Source organism: Oncorhynchus masou, chromosome 7, assembly GCF_036934945.1.
Source record: "Oncorhynchus masou masou isolate Uvic2021 chromosome 7, UVic_Omas_1.1, whole genome shotgun sequence".
Classification (NCBI taxonomy): Eukaryota; Metazoa; Chordata; class Actinopteri; order Salmoniformes; family Salmonidae; genus Oncorhynchus; species Oncorhynchus masou.
In genome coordinates, this window is record NC_088218.1 from 23,196,268 (window position 1) to 23,210,763 (window position 14,496).

Sequence of the window (14,496 nt, forward strand, 5' to 3'; positions counted from 1 at the left end):
GAAGAGATGGAAATGTGAGCGTGTGACGTGAGTGATGATGATGATATAAGTTGGGGAGTGTGAGACAGTGAGAGACAGAGAGAGACACAGACAGACAGAGAGACAGAGAGAGACTTGGAGAGGGAGACAGAGAGAGACTTGGAGAGAGACACGGACAGACAGAGAGACAGAGAGAGACACGGACAGACAGAGAGAGACTTGGAGAGAGACACGGACAGACAGAGAGACAGAGAGAGACAGAGAGAGACTTGGAGAGAGAGACAGAGAGACAGAGAGAGACTTGGAGAGAGAGACAGAGAGAGACACGGACAGACAGAGAGAGACTTGGAGAGAGAGACACGGACAGACAGAGAGAGACTTGGAGAGAGACACGGACAGACAGAGAGAGACTTGGAGAGAGACACGGACAGACAGAGAGACAGAGAGAGACTGGAGAGAGAGACAGAGTGAGACTTGGAGAGAGAGACAGAGAGCCAGAGAGAGACTTGGAGAGAGAGACAGAGAGAGACTTGGAGAGAGAGACACGGACAGACAGAGAGAGACTTGAAGGGAGACGCGGACAGACAGAGAGAGACTTGGAGAGAGACACAGACAGACAGAGAGAGACTTGGAGGGAGACACGGACAGACAGAGAGAGACTTGGAGAGAGAGACCGAGAGAGACTTGGAGAGAGAGACAGAGAAACAAAGAGAGACTTGGAGAGAGAGACAGAGAGACAAAGAGAGACTTGGAGAGAGAGACAGAGAGAGACTTGGCCAGAGAGACAGAGAGAGACTTGGCGAGAGAGACAGAGAGACAGAGAGGGAGAGAGAGACAGAGAGGGAGAGAGAGACTTGGAGAGAGACAGCAAGTCACGGACAGACAGAGAGACAGATAGAGACTTGGAGAGAGATACAGAGAGACAGAGAGAGACAGAGAGACAGTGACAGAGAGACAGAGAGAGAGAGATACAGACTTGGAGAGAGACACGGACAGACAGAGAGACAGAGAGGGACTTGGAGAGAGAGACAGAGACACAGAGAAAGACAGAGAGACAGTGAGAGACAGAGAGAGAGCAACAGAGAGAGACAGAGAGACATGGAGAGACAGAGACACAGAGAGACTTGGAGAGAGACTTGAAGAGACAGGGACACAGAGACTTGGAGAAAGACACAGAGAGACAGAGACACAGAGAGATACAGAGACTCAGACAGAAGGGGAGAGAGACAGAAAGAAAGAGATACAAAGAGAGAGAGAGAACTCCGAGAGGAGTCTGGGTCAGTAGCTCTTTCTCATAAGTGACAGTCAAAGTTTGCAGGAACATGACTGCTCCTTATCTTCTAAATGGGAAGGCTTCACTGTACCCATCCAGACAAGACATTACCATTAGGGCTGCTTGACTTTAATAACAATAGGCTTTACAGAAAGCCTTTTTCCCTGTATAGCAACACATATAGTATTTAAACAGGAAAATATACTGTAATATAAAGCTATAATTGTTTGTCAACAACCAATTTGATATAAAAAAAAATATTGAGGTTATAAATGTATGTTGTTGTTCATATAAAAGCCACATCTATAAATTGACACATTTGGTAATTAAACCCATACAAACATGTTCCAGTCTAAATATATTTGTCTTGGAAGAATACACTACAGCTGGCACATTGCCTTTTCCAACTAACTAAAACTCCTCTTGGCTCAGCATGTGCAGCCATCGACAAAGTCAAGCTATAATTAGATTGGGTAGAAACTAGGAATGCCAACCAGAAAATGGAGGTCACGATCTCTGCAGTATGTGCAGCCATCCTGGGGTAGGGACGCTCTGATATGACTCTGACTGAAGGGCATTGGACTAAGGTGAGGTAAAGTAGCTACCATAGAAATAGAATCCCTAGAACGGAGGTCTCCCGAGTGGTGCATCGCAGTTCTTGAGGAGTCACTACAGACCTGGGTTCGATCCTGGGCTGTGTCACAGCCAGCCGTGACCGGGAGATCCATGAGGCAGCACACAATTGTCCCAGCGTCGTTCAGGTAAGGGGAAGGTTTGGCCGACCGGGATGTCCTTGTCCCATCGCGCTCTAGCAACTCCTGGTGGCGGGCCGGGCGCCTGCAAGCTGACCACGGTTGCCAGTTTGGCGTTTCCTCCGACACATTGGTGCGGCTGGCTTCCGGGTTAAGCGAGCAGTGTGTCAAGAAGCAGTGCGGGTTGGCAGGGTCGTGTTTCGGAAGACGCGTGGCTCTCGACCTTCACCTGACCCGAGTCCGAACGGGAGTTGCAGCGTTGGGACAAGACTGTAACTACCAATTGGGGAGAAAAAGGGGGAAAAGTAGGTTAGGATATTAGGATATTATATTATAGCCACTAGCTATGCCTTGGTACAGCACGTCAGGGTTATTTATGGAGGCACGGAGAGACAGTCACTCATGCTCCATCACACGCCGAGCCCACCATTCACCACCTACCCTCCTCCCTCCATTCCTATCCCTCCATCTCACCCTCATACAGACCCGTACATACAGATAGCCCTCATCAGTATTCCTGATGCAGAACAGAGCAGAGCAGAGTGGGCCGTAGCTGTTGGAGGTGGACACTTGTCACAGGATGGCAGGCAGCTTCCAGGCAGCTTTTTAATCCACTACCCACTGGGAGCAGCCTGGGGGGCTCAGGCAGGCATATGTTGAATGGACCGAGCCGCTGTAGCCTTCCAGCCAGGTCTACCAGACAGTCACACACAGATAGACATCACACAGACGGGCACTACACAGGTACAGCTTGAGGGGTGTCGAAAAAAACAACTTTGTCTATTGTCCAACTCACCCAGGGGGGAGTGGGGGTATCGAGGAAGGGATGAGATGTGTCAGAGAGAGAGAGAGAGAGAGCGAAGCTGAAAAAGCACACACACACACAGATTGGATTCTTCAAGTACCCACTCCTCAATGAATTGAGGTTGAGGCATTTTTGGGGGGAGTCGATGTGTCATTGATGCTCTTATACTATTTCCTCTGAGCTATATTGGAATTGGAATGCCCTGTGGCGTGTCCCTCGTAGCCAGTCTTAGCCAGTCCTCTCCTCTGTAATCTTACCTCTGGCATACTATCATACTGTGTTGTGTGGGATGCATGGAAAATAGTACGTAATGATTCAAGACATGAGTAAACATGCAATCATGTGTAGAAGCAGTGTACTAGCAGCCTAGTGTTCAGACATAATATCAGCGTCTCTGAATAGCGTAGAGATAGGCGCTCGTTTGGACATCCTGTTAGTTATGCTTCCAGGCCAAGCAGCTGAGCAGTACAGCTGCTCTCTCTCTGATAGAAATGTGCAATGCTCATCCGAGTCTCTTCAGATCACAGGAAACAACAGTTTCCTTGTTCAAACTGACAGGACAATAGAGAGGAGGAATATCGGCTGTCCTGTCTGTGTACGATAACAAAATCACTTCTGATTCAAACAAGACACAACCAATGTGGCGCAAACTGGTTAGTGGACGTGCCATTGCATTTGAATTGGCAGTGACACCTTACAGATTTGCCCTGAGTCTTTTAGAGGACTACAGAGCACTTACTTTATTTTGTTTACACTACAGCTGTGAGAGTGATGCATTATTCATCTCTGTCTACAGAACCACCAGCATCCTGCTTCCCCAGATCTATAACATTATAACTACCCTGACTGTATAACAGCACTATAACTACCACAACTGTATAACAGCACTATAACATTATAACTACCCTGACTGTATGACAGCACTATAACTACCCTGACTGTATAACAGCACTATAACATTATAACTACCCTGACTGTATAACAGCACTATAACTATAACTACCCTGACTGTATAACAGCACTATAACATTATAACTACCCTGACTGTATAACAGCACTATAACATTATAACTGTATAACAGACTATAACATTATAACTACCCTGACTGTATAACAGCACTATAACATTATAACTACCCTAACTGTATAACAGCACTATAACTATACTGTATAACATCACTATAACTACCCTGACTGTATGACAGCACTATAACATTATAACTAACCTGACTGTATAACAGTACTATAACATTATAACTACCCTGACTGTATAACAGCACTATAACACTATAACTACCCTGACTGTATAACAGCACTATAACTACCCTGACTGTATAACAGCACTATAACTTATAACTACCCTGACTGTATAACATCACTATAACTATAACCTGACTGTATAACAGCACTATAACTATAACTACCTGACTGTATAACAGCACTATAACATTATAACTACCCTGACTGTATAACAGCACTATAACATTATAACTACCCTGACTGTATAACATCACTATAACTACCCTGACTGTATAACAGCACTATAACTACCCTGACTGTATAACAGCACTATAACATTATAACTAACCTGACTGTATAACAGCACTATAACATTATAACTAACCTGACTGTATAACAGCACTATAACATTATAACTACCCTGACTGTATAACATCTCTATTACATTATAACTACCCTGACTGTATAACATCACTATAACTACCCTGACTGTATAACAGCACTATAACTACCCTGACTGTATAACATCTCTATAACTACCCTGACTGTATAACAGCACTATAACTACCCTGACTGTATAACAGCACTATAACATTATAACTACCCTGACTGTATAACAGCACTATAACATTATAACTACCCTGAATGTATAACATCACTATAACATTATAACTACCCTGACTGTATAACAGCACTATAACATTATAACTACCCTGACTGTATAACATCTCATAACTATATAACATTATAACTACCCTGACTGTATAACAGCACTATAACTATAACCCCTGACTGTATAACAGCACTATGTATAACATCTCTATAACATTATAACTACCCTGACTGTATAACAGCACTATAACATTATAACTACCCTGACTGTATAACATCATAACTACTATAACTATAACCACAACTGTATAACAACACTATAACATTATAACTACCCTGACTGTATAACAGCACTATAACTACCACAACTGTATAACAGCACTATAACATTATAACTACCCTGACTGTATAACAGCACTATAACATTATAACTACCCTGACTGTATAACAGCACTATAACTACCCTGACTGTATAACATCTCTATAACTACCCTGACTGTATGACAGCACTATAACATTATAACTAACCTGACTGTATAACAGCACTATAACATTATAACTACCCTGACTGTATAACAGCACTATAACATTATAACTACCCTGACTGTATAACAGCACTATAACATTATAACTACCCTGACTGTATAACAGCACTATAACTAACCTGACTGTATAACAGCACTATAACATTATAACTACCCTGACTGTATAACATCACTATAACTACCACAACTGTATAACAACACTATAACATTATAACTACCCTGACTGTATAACAGCACTATAACTACCACAACTGTATAACAGCACTATAACATTATAACTACCCTGACTGTATAACAGCACTATAACATTATAACTACCCTGACTGTATAACAGCACTATAACTACCCTGACTGTATAACAGCACTATAACATTATAACTACCCTGACTGTATAACATCACTATAACATTATAACTACCCTGACTGTATAACAGTACTATAACATTATAACTACCCTGACTGTATAACATCTCTATTACATTATAACTACCACAACTGTATAACAACACTATAACATTATAACTACCCTGACAGTATAACAGCACTATAACTACCACAACTGTATAACAGCAATATAACATTATAACTACCCTGACTGTATAACAGCACTATAACTACCCTGACTGTATAACATCTCTATAACTACCCTGACTACAGCACTATAACATTATAACCCTGACTGTATAACAGCACTATAACATTATAACTACCCTGACTGTATAACAGCACTATAACATAACAGCACTATAACATTATAACCCTGACTGTATAACAGCACTATAACATTATAACTACCCTGACTGTATAACAGCACTATAACATTATAACTACCCTGACTGTATAACAGCACTATAACTAACCTGACTGTATAACAGCACTATAACATAACTACCCTGACTGTATAACAGCACTATAACTACCACAACTGTATAACATTATAACACTATAACATTATAACTACCCTGACTGTATAACAGCACTATAACTACCCTGACTGTATAACAGCACTATAACATTATAACTACCCTGACTGTATAACAGCACTATAACATTATAACTACCCTGACTGTATAACAGCACTATAACTACCACAACTGTATAACAGCACTATAACATTATAACTACCCTGACTGTATAACAGCACTATAACTACCCTGACTGTATAACATCTCTATAACTACCCTGACTGTATAACAGCACTATAACATTATAACTACCCTGACTGTATAACAGCACTATAACATTATAACTACCCTGACTGTATAACAGCACTATAACTACCCTGACTGTATAACAGCACTATAACATTATAACTACCCTGACTGTATAACATCACTATAACATTATAACTACCCTGACTGTATAACAGCACTATAACATTATAACTACCCTGACTGTATAACAGCACTATAACATTATAACTACCCTGACTGTATAACAGCACTATAACTATGTATAACAGCACTATAACATTATAACTACCACTATAACATCACTATAACTACCACAACTGTATAACAACACTATAACATTATAACTACCCTGACTGTATAACAGCACTATAACTACCACAACTGTATAACAGCACTATAACATTATAACTACCCTGACTGTATAACAGCACTATAACATTATAACTACCCTGACTGTATAACAGCACTATAACTACCCTGACTGTATAACAGCACTATAACATTATAACTACCCTGACTGTATAACAGCACTATAACTACCCTGACTGTATAACAGCACTACAACTACCCTGACTGTATGACAGCACTACAACATTATAACTAACCTGACTGTATAACAGTACTATAACATTATAACTACCCTGACTGTATAACATCTCTATTACATTATAACTACCCTGACTGTATAACATCACTATAACTACCCTGACTGTATAACAGCACTATAACTACCCTGACTGTATAACATCTCTATAACTACCCTGACTGTATGACAGCACTATAACATTATAACTAACCTGACTGTATAACAGCACTATAACATTATAACTACCCTGACTGTATAACAGTAAATAACATTATAACTACCCTGACTGTATAACAGCACTATAACATTATAACTACCCTGACTGTATAACATCTCTATAACTATTATAACAGCACTACCCTGACTGTATAACATCTCTATAACTACCCTGACTGTATAACAGCACTATAACTAACCTGACTGTATAACAGCACTATAACATTATAACTACCCTGACTGTATAACAGCACTATAACTACCCTGACTGTATAACATCTCTATTACATTATAACTACCACAACTGTATAACAACACTATAACATTATAACTACCCTGACTGTATAACAGCACTATAACTACCCTGACTGTATAACAGCACTATAACATTATAACTACCCTGACTGTATAACAGCACTATAACATTATAACTACCCTGACTGTATAACAGCACTATAACATTATAACTACCCTGACTGTATAACAGCACTATAACTACCCTGACTGTATAACATCTCTATAACTACCCTGACTGTATGACAGCACTATAACATTATAACTAACCTGACTGTATAACAGCACTATAACATTATAACTACCCTGACTGTATAACAGCACTATAACATTATAACTACCCTGACTGTATAACAGCACTATAACATTATAACTACCCTGACTGTATAACAGCACTATAACATTATAACTACCCTGACTGTATAACAGCACTATAACTAACCTGACTGTATAACAGCACTATAACATTATAACTACCCTGACTGTATAACATCACTATAACTACCACAACTGTATAACAACACTATAACATTATAACTACCCTGACTGTATAACAGCACTATAACTACCACAACTGTATAACAGCACTATAACATTATAACTACCCTGACTGTATAACAGCACTATAACATTATAACTACCCTGACTGTATAACAGCACTATAACTACCCTGACTGTATAACATCTCTATAACTACCCTGACTGTATGACAGCACTATAACATTATAACTAACCTGACTGTATAACAGTACTATAACATTATAACTACCCTGACTGTATGACAGCACTATAACTACCCTGACTGTATAACATCTCTATTACATTATAACTACCCTGACTGTATAACATCTCTATTACATTATAACTACCCTGACTGTATAACAGCACTATAACTAACCTGACTGTATAACATCTCTATAACTACCCTGACTGTATGACAGCACTATAACATTATAACTAACCTGACTGTATAACAGTACTATAACATTATAACTACCCTGACTGTATAACATCTATAACATTATAATCCTGACTATTACATTATAACTACCCTGACTGTATAACATCACTATAACTACCCTGACTGTATAACAGCACTATAACTACCCTGACTGTATAACAGCACTATAACATTATAACTACCCTGACTGTATAACAGCACTATAACATTATAACTACCCTGACTGTATAACAGCACTATAACATTATAACTACCCTGACTGTATAACAGCACTATAACTAACCTGACTGTATAACAGCACTATAACTAACCTGACTGTATAACATCTCTATAACTAACCTGACTGTATAACAGCACTATAACTACCCTGACTGTATAACATCTCTATTACATTATAACTACCCTGACTGTATAACATCACTATAACTACCACAACTGTATAACAACACTATAACATTATAACTACCCTGACTGTATAACAGCACTATAACTACCACAACTGTATAACAGCACTATAACATTATAACTACCCTGACTGTATAACAGCACTATAACATTATAACTACCCTGACTGTATAACAGCACTATAACTACCCTGACTGTATAACATCTCTATAACTACCCTGACTGTATGACAGCACTATAACATTATAACTAACCTGACTGTATAACAGCACTATAACATTAAAACTACCCTGACTGTATAACAGCACTATAACATTATAACTACCCTGACTGTATAACATCACTATAACATTATAACTACCCTGACTGTATAACAGCTCTATAACATTATAACTACCCTGACTGTATAACATCTCTATTACATTATAACTACCCTGACTGTATAACAGCTCTATAACTACCCTGACTGTATAACATCACTATAACAGCACTATAACTACCCTGACTGTATAACATCTCTATAACATTATAACTAACTAACAGCACTATAACTACCCTGACTGTATAACAGCACTATAACATTATAACTACCCTGACTGTATAACATCTCTATTACACTTATAACAGCACTATATAACATGTATAACAGCTCTAATAACTACCCTGACTGTACCCTGACTGTATAACAGCACTATAACATTATAACTACCCTGACTGTATAACAGCACTATAACATTATAACTACCCTGACTGTATAACATCACTATAACATTATAACTACCCTGACTGTATAACAGCTCTATAACATTATAACTACCCTGACTGTATAACAACACTATAACATTATAACTACCCTGACTGTATAACAGCACTATAACATTATAACTACCCTGACTGTATAACATCACTATAACATTATAACTACCCTGACTGTATAACAGCTCTATAACATTATAACTACCCTGACTGTATAACATCACTATAACTACCCTGACTGTATAACAGCCTGAACTGTATAACAGCACTATAACATCACTATAACTACCCTGACTGTATAACATCACTATAACATTATAACTACCCTGACCAGCACTATAACTACCCGACTGTATAACAGCACTATACCCTGACTGTATAACAGCATAACATTATAACTACCCTGACTGTATAACATCACTATAACATTATAACTACCCTGACTGTATAACAGCACTATAACATAACTATAACATTATAACTACCCTGACTGTATAACAGCACTATAACATTATAACTACCCTGACTGTATAACAGCACTATAACATTATAACTACCCTGACTGTATAACAGCACTATAACATTATAACTACCTTGACTGTATAACATCACTATAACATTATAACTACCCTGACTGTATAACATCACTATAACATTATAACTACCGTGAGTGTATAACAGCACTATAACTACCCTGACTGTATAACAGTACTATAACATTATAACTACCCTGACTGTATAACATCACTATAACATTATAACTACCCTGACTGTATAACATCACTATAACATTATAACTACCCTGAGTGTATAACAGCACTATAACTACCCTGACTGTATAACAGCACTATAACTACCCTGACTGTATAACAGCACTATAACATTATAACTACCCTGACTGTATAACAGCACTATAACTACCCTGACTGTATAACATCACTATAACATTATAACTACCCTGACTGTATAACAGCACTATAACATTATAACTACCCTGACTGTATAACAGCACTATAACTACCCTGACTGTATAACATCATAACATTATAACTACCCTGACTATAACTATAACATTATAACTACCCTGACTGTATAACAGCACTATAACTACCCTGACTGTATAACAGCACTATAACATTATAACTACCCTGACTGTATAACAGCACTATAACATTATAACTACCCTGACTGTATAACAGCACTATAACATTATAACTACCCTGACTGTATAACATCACTATAACATTATAACTACCCTGACTGTATAACAGCTCTATAACATTATAACTACCCTGACTGTATAACAGCACTATAACATTATAACAGCACTATAACTACCCTGACTGTATAACATCACTATAACATTATAACTACCCTGACTGTATAACAGCACTATAACATTATAACTACCCTGACTGTATAACAGCACTATAACATTATAACTACCCTGACTGTATAACAGCACTATAACTACCCTGACTGTATAACAGCACTATAACATTATAACTACCCTGACTGTATAACAGCACTATAACTACCACAACTGTATAACATCACTATAACATTATAACTACCCTGACTGTATAACAGCACTATAACTACCCTGACTGTATAACAGCACTATAACATTATAACTACCCTGACTGTATAACAGCACTATAACTACCCTGACTGTATAACAGCACTATAACATTATAACTATCCTGACTGTATAACAGCACTATAACTACCCTGACTGTATAACATCACTATAACATTATAACTACCCTGACTGTATAACAGCACTATAACATTATAACTACCCTGACTGTATAACAGCACTATAACTACCCTGAGTGTATAACATCCCTATAACATTATAACTACCCTGACTGTATAACAGCACTATAACATTATAACTACCCTGACTGTATAACAGCACTATAACTACCCTGACTGTATAACAGCACTATAACTTATAACTACCCTCCCTGACATAACAGCACTATAACTACCCAGTACCCATGCCCTGACATACTGTCAACCTTCCCTCCCTGACAACCTGCACCTTGATGCCTTAGCTGTCTACCTTCCCTCCCCCTGACAACCTGCACCTTGATGCCTTAGCTGTCTACCTTCCCTCCCCCTGACAACCTGCACCTTGATGCCATAGCTGTCTACCTTCCCTCCCCTGACAACCTGCACCTTGATGCCTTAGCTGTCTACCTTCCCTCCCCTGACAACCTGCACCTTGATGCCTTAGCTGTCTACCTTCCCTCCCCCTGACAACCTGCACCTTGATGCCTTAGCTGTCTACCTTCCCTCCCCCTGACAGCCTGCACCTTGATGCCTTAGCTGTCTACCTTCCCTCCCCCTGACAACCTGCACCTTGATGCCTTAGCTGTCTACCTTCCCTCCCCCTGACAACCTGCACCTTGATGCCTTAGCTGTCTACCTTCCCTCCCCCTGACAACCTGCACCTTGATGCCATAGCTGTCTACCTTCCCTCCCCCTGACAACCTGTACCTTGATGCCTTAGCTGTCTACCTTCCCTCCCCCTGACAACCTGCACCTTGATGCCTTAGCTGTCTACCTTCCCTCCCCCTGACAGCCTGCACCTTGATGCCTTAGCTGTCTACCTTCCCTCCCCCTGACAACCTGCACCTTGATGCCTTAGCTGTCTACCTTCCCTCCCCCTGACAGCCTGCACCTTGATGCCTTAGCTGTCTACCTTCCCTCCCCCTGACAACCTGCACCTTGATGCCATAGCTGTCGACCTTCCCTCCCCCTGAGAATCTGCACCTTGATGCCTTAGCTGTCTATCTTCCCTCCCCCTGAGAACCTGCACTCACCCTGGGGGAGATGTGGGTTACCATCTCACTCCTCTCCCGTCTTCTCTCCCACTCAGTGAGACAAACACATGTTCTGCATCTTACCTATAATAATAATAATATATCCCATTTAGCAGACGCTTTTGTCCAAAGCCTCTACAAGTCCTCCACTACCATATTGGCCCTCGGGAATCCCACTTAGCGCCATGCTCTACCGACTGAGCCACACAGGACCCTCCTTCACCTCTCTCCTTCACCTCTCTCCTCACCCCTTTCCTCTCCCACTTAGCGATCAAAACACCCCTCTGCTCCCGCTGGGGCTGCCTCCTCTCTCCTCCTCTCTTCTCCTCTCTCCCCTCATGATCACGTCACCCCTCACGTGTCTTCTCTCCCACTTTGGGAGCAAAACAGCCCCTTTACTCATCAGCATTTTTATGCTTTATTCAATAAGCTGTGGGCTTCCAAGCTGTATCTGCAGATCTGCAGTATAACTTGCCAGTCCGTGCCAAGCTACTGACGCTTGGAAAAGTCCAGTCCCTAAGGGTGCCCGCATCCCTGGAACACGGCAACATACCACGCTACAACACCCGACCCTGTTAACAAGCTGCTGCCTGTCATTACCTGTAGAGTGTGTAAGGATAGTTGTCCTGCCAACAAGTTAGGTATTGTGTTTCCTCGGTAACATACAGTACATTCCCCATGCAGTGTATCCTGGAATCTGGCATAGTACAAAGATGGAACACAAAAAGCATAGCAGGCTACCAACGAGAACTCTGTAAATACTGTTTGTGGGTATGAGGAAGCTTGAGCAAGCACTGCTCGATCCCCTAACTGGACTGGAGCCAGTGTGGTACTGTTTCTAGGGAGGGTAGGTTTGACTGATACTCACCCAGGCGATGGAAAGCCTCTGTGGCTGCTTGTCGTAGGTTCTGCATCCCAGCGTTGGTTCCTGCCTGGTGGTACTGTGGAACCCCTATAGAACCTCACTTCCACCCCGGCATCCTTAGAACTGGACCCAGCTACAGCAGCGCTCTCATCTCAGTCACAGACCCTCCTTGTCTTCAGCAACCTCGGACGTAAACAGCTTTAGCAACACAGACAAGATTTTCCTTCTTCCTCCTTTTGCCTGAAGGTGCTCTTGCCTCCCCTATTACTCTCTCTGTTTTGCTCTCTCCCTCTCACAATATTGCACTGTATCCTCCCTCTCTCTCTCTTTCCCTTCTTTCTCCCTGTCCCCTCCTGCTGACAGTTCCTCTGCTGCCTGCGAGACAACATTCAATAGCCAATCAGCGGAGTCAGATAGGAGGTACTGCCCAATGAGCTCTCAGTGGAGGAGAGAGCCGGGGCTGCTGGCGTGTTTTGAAAGGTTGGAGCTTGAGCATTGTGTTCAGGGGGTCACTAATGTGTGTGTGTGCTGTGGGCAGAAGTGAGCCACGCTTTTGATCATCTTCATTCCAATAATTCAAGCATAGATTGGTTAAAAAACAACATCTAATTTGGCACACAGAAACTAGAGGCCATGAGTAACTTGGTCAAAATGAATGGCACCGATTGGCCAGTAGTCTCACTTAGACCCTCATATTCGCCGACCCGTTTGACCTCGAGACTTGAAATACAGGCGTCTTTCCTCATGCTGAACAAATTTGCCTCAAGGACCCGTAAGGTCCATTAGGATAGATTTTCCTCCATCTTGGACATTTTGGAAAACCTGAAAAACACATTCTCACGAACCATATGTCCAAAGAACACCAAGTTTGGTATGTAGGTCTTAACTTAGTTTGAGAAATGGTTAAGAGATGTCCTGATTTATCAATAACTCAGACATCAGATTTGACATGTCCACTTAAAATAAATCCTTTGTAAATCCCCTTCACAATGGTCTATCAACTTGAAACATTGTAGGGTCATCACAGACATTACCACGGTGAACCATGTTTTGATTATGTAATGATAATGCTTTGAATAATCAAAAAAATAACTTCTCATTAACTAAAAGTCAGATTCACTCCAAATTAGTCGCTAAAGAGTAGGAGAAAAGAACATTGACGTATTCAAAGATGGCCGCACGAT

The 14,496-nt window shown here is 40.6% G+C and overlaps 1 protein-coding gene across 2 annotated transcripts in view; it reads right to left on the reverse strand.

The window, feature by feature from the left end:
* Window positions 1-14,102, reverse strand: part of LOC135543531 (cyclin-dependent kinase 15-like) — a 36,435-nt gene extending 22,333 nt beyond the window's left edge. The window contains exons 1-2 of one of the 2 annotated variants that reach the window (XM_064970869.1): window positions 13,316-13,385; window positions 1,930-2,280 (exon numbers count right to left, since the gene is read on the reverse strand). Coding sequence is in view for 1 of the 2 variants with exons in the window: in XM_064970868.1 (XP_064826940.1) it covers window positions 13,316-13,361 (46 nt within the window). In the remaining variant the exon portion in view is untranslated. Of the gene's footprint in view, window positions 1-1,929; window positions 2,281-13,315 lie in introns of both variants that reach the window. The other variant, XM_064970868.1, reaches the window with a different exon arrangement.
* Window positions 14,103-14,496: the final 394 nt, after the last annotated feature.